The sequence below is a fragment of the Camarhynchus parvulus genome, chromosome 17 (assembly GCF_901933205.1).
Source record: "Camarhynchus parvulus chromosome 17, STF_HiC, whole genome shotgun sequence".
Lineage (NCBI taxonomy): Eukaryota > Metazoa > Chordata > Aves > Passeriformes > Thraupidae > Camarhynchus > Camarhynchus parvulus.
The window spans coordinates 2,308,139-2,314,111 of record NC_044587.1 but is presented as its reverse complement, the minus strand read 5'-3'; the positions used below and the strand labels follow the sequence as shown (position 1 = coordinate 2,314,111).

The window sequence follows — 5,973 nt, the reverse complement described above, 5'->3', positions numbered from 1 at the left end:
TGAAGCATTTCAGCAGCACGGAGGTCAAAAACTGAGAACTGAATGGGGCTGTGCTGGTTTTCTGTGCATTTCAGTAGCACAGAGGTCAAAAATTGGGAATTGAACAGGGCTGTGCTGGTTTTTGGCACAGAATCAAGGAATGGTTTGGGCTGGAAGGGGCTGAAAACCTCCTCTCATTCCAGGGGCAGGGACACCTTCCATGAGACCTGGCCTTGAGCTGAAGGTCACCCTGACCTAAAAACCTGGAAGGGTCAGCCTTGGCAGTGGTGCACACACGTGTTTGGGTTGTGGGGTCACTCAGTGGAACTCCCTGGGGTTTTCTGGAGGGTAGGAAAGACTTTTCCCACCCAAAGGACCCCAGCAGGACACCAGGAGCCCCCAGTGCAGCAGTTCCATTCAACAGCACCTTCGTGATTCCCCAAGGCAAGAACAACCAAATGCCCTCATAATTTTGCTGCTTGGGCTGAAATTCCCATCTCTGGGTTATGGCTCCAGTCCCAAGGAATGGCAGAGGGAATAAATGGAATGTGGGTGGCTCTGCTGCTTCTCCAAGTCACCAAACAGCTGCTCCCAGTTCCAAGCTACCGGGGAAATTTATCAGCTCCTCACATCCCCTTCTCCTGCCACAGGAAGGGCCTGGGGGACGTGGAGATGCCAATTTCCCAGGAGAGCTCCCCAGAATTCCCTTATCTAAATTCCCTCTGGTGTTTCAGGATCAAACTGCCCTGCAGGGCAGGGGAAGGGCCCGGCAGGAGCTCCGGGACACCGGGAGGGTTTGGCCTGTGCAGAGCAGCAGCTCTGAGAGGTGACAGATGGCCCAAGTTATTATTATTTAATGTTTGTCCACCGTGGCACTGCCCAGACAGAAAGCAGGGCAGGGAGCCAAGGCCAAAGTTTATGGAGAAGAATTCCTGATTCAATCTAAGGGGAAACAGCAGGGAGGAAGTTCTCTTCCTTCCCTTCATATTTCTTTGAATTTTTCTCCACCTGTTTTGGTTTTTAGGAACATTTTGGGTCTTTGGGGACTCTCTGGACAGCTCTGGACTGCCACTCTGGTTACACTGGTGTGACCCCGGTGTGACCCCCCGTGTGACCTCCTCTGTGTAATCCACGGTGTGAACCCCGGTGTGACCCCACCAGAGTGACCCTTGCAGTGACCCCTCCGGTGTGACCCCTGGTGTGACCCCCGGTGTAATCCGTGGTGTGATCCCCGGTGTGACCCCTCCGGTGTGACCAGGCCCTGCCGCCCCCGGTTGCCAAGGCAACGCGTCCCCGCCACTTCCGGCCGTGGCGCGGCGCGATGACGCCATCACCGCGCGCCGCCGCTCCCCGCCCGCCGCCGCCGCCGGAACCGGAGGAACCGGAGCCGCCCCCGCACATGCGCAGAGCGGGCGCCCGGCGGCCCGGGCCTCGCTCCGCCCGGGCCCGGCGCGGCCATGGGCACCACGGTGAGTGCGGGGCACGGCCCGGTGGGCGGCGGGGCCGGGCCTCGCCCTGCGGCGGCGGGAGCTCCGCCCGGGGCCCGGCGGTGCGGCAGCGCTCGGTCAGTGCCCGCCGGGCCCGGAGATCCCCGTTTCCCGGGGGGAATCGCGGCCGTGCGGGGCTGCCGGGGAAGGCCAGGCCGGGCTCCCTCGGCAGCTCCCGCCGGTCGGGCTCGGTGCGGGGTAGGCGGAGTCGGCGTTTCCGCCCCTCCCGGCGCTCGTCCCTCGGCTCTCACCTTTATTTGTCATTGTCCCCATCCCGTGCGGCTCCTCCCGGCGCGCTCGGGGCCCGCCGGAGGGTCCCGGCAGCTGCGGGCGGGTCGGAGCCGCCGGTGTGCGCCGGGAGTGCCCCGAGCCCGGCGGGTCCTGCCCGGTGTGCGCGGAGATGCCCGTGCCCTGCTCGCCGCCCAGCCCCCTGTAACGGAGAGGGACGGGAAACTCCGGGAAACGGAGAGTTCTGGGCGTTTGTAACGGCCGGGGAGGCCTCCCGGTGCGTGGTGCCGGGGGTGCCTCGCGGTGGAAGCCTCGGAGCTGGGGATGGTGCCCCGGAATGACCCAGGCGGCCCCAAAATGATGGAAGGGGTGTCCGGAGCTTTGTGTGGGCACCACGGGTGAAATCCAGGCTGGGGGATAATCACAGAATCACTGCAAGTTTGGGGTTGGAAGGGAATTAAAAACTCACCCCATCCCACCCCCTCCATGGGCAGGGACACTTCCACTGTCCCACGCTGCTCCAAACCCTGCCCAGCCTGCCCTTGGGCACTGCCAGGGATCCAGGGGCACCCACAGCTGCTCTGGACACCCTGTGCCAGGCCCTGCCACCCTGCCAGGGCAGGATCTGCTGTTCCATATTCAGTTTGGAAACTCTGTGCTCCCTGCATGGTGTTCCACGTGCCCCAGAGCAGTCTGTGGCAGGGGAAGGTGACCAGCACAAGATTTTCTGTCCTGCCATTAAGTAGCAGCTCCCTGATTGTTCCCAGCAAGGATTACAAGCTGGAATCCATGTATTGCTGAGTGCTGGGCTCTTTTTAGGGTCTTCATGGGCTTGAAAATTCATGCTTGAGGAGAGGCCTGAATTGTGGGAATGTCAGTGCACAAATTGAAAATGATTGTGCTGTTTTGTCTTTTAGATCAGCTCCTGTGCAGCGAGTTGTGAGTTTGTGAAGCACCTCAGCAGTTTCTGTCGCTCTTCCTAGAAGGTGTCACAGGAAAACTTCACTCTTTTGTTCCGGGGATTCAGTGGCATCCCAGAACGGCAGCGAGCTGGATGGCAGCACCCCTAAAATGTAAAAAATTCAGAGTTTGTTTTGTCCTCCCGGTGTTGCAGTGCTGATCTTTGAGTTCATCCAAAGAGCAGGAACCCACCAGAGGCTGTTTGTTCCCAGGGTGGGCACAGCAACTGTGCCAGAGTTTGCTGGAAAAGTTTGTGAGGGAAGTTGCAAGGAGAGGCTGAATCGTCAGGAATGGAATGCCAAAAATGGGATTTTTGACCTGTCTTGCTTTAGTCTTCCAAAAATATCTCTGAGAGCCAACTGTGAGCAGCTCAGAGCCATCATGTGGGAAGTGTGGGGGGTCACATGCTGCAGAACTGGGATGGGTTTAGGCAGGGTTGGTTCAGAGTCTGAGCAGTTCCTGTGCCTTGCAAACTCCACATTTTCTGACTGGCATTTCCTGGCTCCAGACAGGAAATAGGGCAAGAGGCACCCAAAATTATGAGACTGTCTGTGATGATTGAGGAGAGCCCTTGGTTTCCTAAATTCCTTACATCATAATTTAGCCCTTACTCATTTTTGGTGCTCCCTCATCCATGTAGAGCCAGTACTGCCTCACATTTCTGTAAAGGCAAAAAGGAATTGGAACGTGGGGCTGAGCAGAGAGATCAGAGCTGAAATTTCCATTTCCATGGAATTTGAGGCAGGAAAGAGGGCAGAGACTTCCTCACTGATACACATTGAATCAGAGAAGGATTTTGGTATCAAAACTGCAATTTCCTGCAGCTTTACCATTTGCTCTGTGGTTAGTTCTGTTAGTAACAAAACTAAAGAATTCTTGGAGTAATTCTTGAATTAGTTTTAATTTTAAGAACAGCCAGATTTGGGGTTCAACAAAGGAAAGATCTGCCTGGATCTGAACACTTGGGTGTGCAAGGAGTCTGGGGAAGTCCCAGTTGTTTTCCAGCATTATCTGATGAGTGCATTGTCATTTCATAATTCCCGGAATTTGGCCCATCAGAAGCCTGGGGTGAAGCAGAGAGCAGCTCAGAGGCTCCTGCTCATCACTCACACAACAACAATGGGTGTGTGGAAGGATGTTAGGATTATAAATCCTAAACACTGCAGAAGATCAAGATAATTTCACTTATCTCTGCAGGTCCCCAAGGGGAGGAATAAACTGGTGGATGCCTTTGAAAGGCTGCCTGGCCCTGCCTTGCAGTGACAGTGAGAGCACAGGGCTGGCCTGAGCCAGGGGAGGTGCATCCTGTGGAGTGTGAAAAACATGATTGCCTCATTGTTCTTCCCAGACCTTCCATTATTTTCAGTTTGTTTATTTGGTGAAGCTTTGCCAAGTTTGGAAATGAGCACAAATCTGGAATTCTGGAATCCACTTGCGAAAGTGCTCAGAGAATTCTTTTTTTTTGTTTTTCTTTTAAAGGAAATGTGACCCCATGCAAACACATTAATATTGCTGTTCTCACATGAATATTACTGCTCAGGTGGGTGGGCTCTCGAGGGTGGCTGTTAGATTAGGAAAGATCTATGAATTAGCCAAGATAATTTCAGACCAAACCTCTTTGCTGCCTTAACACTGGCATTGAGTAGCAGCTCCCCAATTGTTCCCAGCATGGATCACAAGCTGGAATCCATATATTGCTGAGTGCTGGATTCTTTTTAGATTCTTCATGGGCTTAAAAATTCATGCTTGAGGAGAGGCCTGGTAATTGTGAGCGTGAGATAAAGTTTATAACAGGCTACAACTGGTGCTGGCTGGGGAATTTATTTGGAATGTGGCACGGAAATAGAGTGTGTTTGTGTGGGGAATAAGAAGCAAAGAGAAGGCAAATATGTTCTTATTTTGCAGTGATTAAGGGGGACCCATTGCAGCTATCCTCAGTGTTCAGATCCTGGCATTTGCTTCTACTTTCCCCTGAATTTATTTGCTCCAGCTTTCTCACAGAGATTCTTCTTCAAAACAAAGATGTTTTAAGGGAAGAAGCTGAGGTTTGGAAAGGGTGTGCTGATACTGAAATCGGCTGGGATAAGTTGCTCTATTGAGCAGCTTCAGGAGAACCAAAACTTTCTATCGTTTCTTCTTCAAAACAAAGATGTTTTAAGGGAAGAAGCTGAGGTTTGGAAGGCAGTTGTAAGGGTGTGCTGATACTGAAATTGGCTGGGATAAGTTGCTCTATTCCAGCTGGGATAAGCTGCTCTATTCAGCAGCTTCAGGACAACTGAAACTTTGTATTGTCTGTGTTATTTAGAGAAAATGTCTCTTGCCTGCGCTATCTCTCAGCACCAAACCAAGCTGCTCGCTGTTCCTCCCCGCAGGTGTGTCCCTCGGCGGCCGTCCAGCCCAGGGTTAGCCGTGCCAGGCTGTCCCGCTGCCGCCTGATATGTGCCCCGGGGGTGGCCTGGGGCGGGCAGCGCGGGGCGGGGCCCGATGCCGGTGATCCCCATTCCGCGGCGGGTGCGCTCGTTCCACGGCCCGCACACCACCTGCCTGCACTCCGCCTGCGGCCCCGTGCGCAGCGCGCACCTGGTGCGCACCAAGTACAACAACTTCGACATCTATCTCAAGTCGCGATGGATGTACGGCTTCATCCGCTTCCTGCTGTACTTCAGCTGCAGCCTCTTCACCTCCATCCTCTGGGTGGCTCTGTCGATCTTGTTTTGCCTTCAGTACCTCGGCATCCGCATCTTCCTGCGCTTCCAGTACAAACTCTCCATCATCCTGCTGCTGCTGGGGAGGAGGAGGGTGGACTTCAGCCTCATGAATGAACTGCTCATCTACGGGATCCATGTGACCATGCTGCTGGTGGGGGGGCTGGGCTGGTGTTTCATGGTCTTTGTGGATATGTAAATAAAACCAAGCGCATGTGGGATCAGGAGGTGACTTTTCTTCCAGCCCCGAAATGTGTCAACATCCTCTTCTTTCTTTTTTTTTTTTTTTTTTAATATAAATTAATTTATTTCGCAGTGGTAATTTTTGTGGATAAATTAACATGCTTGTCTCTGGAATTTGTATCTCTTTGATGGTCGAGGTGCCATTTTGATTATCAAAGTGCAACACTTGACTGGGTGTTTTATTCTTTGCACGGTGCAAGTTAGTGTAAAGTTTCTTCTAATCTGTAAGAACCTATTTCGCTCCTATTCCTGTATTTCTGTGGCCATGAAAAAGGCAGGATTTATCTGGAGGACAGAAGCCAGATAATTTTGCACTCCACGCTTAATCCATCCTTACCATTTTCCTAAAAATGTTCCTTAATGCCTCAGGC

General features: G+C 53.2%; 1 protein-coding gene across 1 annotated transcript; it reads left to right on the top strand.

Annotated features, from left to right (window-relative positions):
* Positions 1-1,335: 1,335 nt before the first annotated feature.
* TMEM250 (transmembrane protein 250) lies at positions 1,336-5,681 on the top strand. Its single transcript, XM_030961416.1, has 3 exons — positions 1,336-1,448; positions 2,612-2,767; positions 5,027-5,681. The coding sequence occupies exon 3, from the start codon at positions 5,139-5,141 to the stop codon at positions 5,556-5,558; it is 420 nt and encodes a 139-aa protein (XP_030817276.1). The 5' UTR covers positions 1,336-1,448; positions 2,612-2,767; positions 5,027-5,138; the 3' UTR covers positions 5,559-5,681.
* The last annotated feature ends 292 nt before the right edge of the window (positions 5,682-5,973 follow it).

Bases quoted from the DNA above. Each gene is read 5' to 3' on its own strand.
- TMEM250 (XM_030961416.1), top strand. From the start codon at position 5,139: ATGCCGGTGATCCCCATTCCGCGGCGGGTGCGCTCGTTCCACGGCCCG.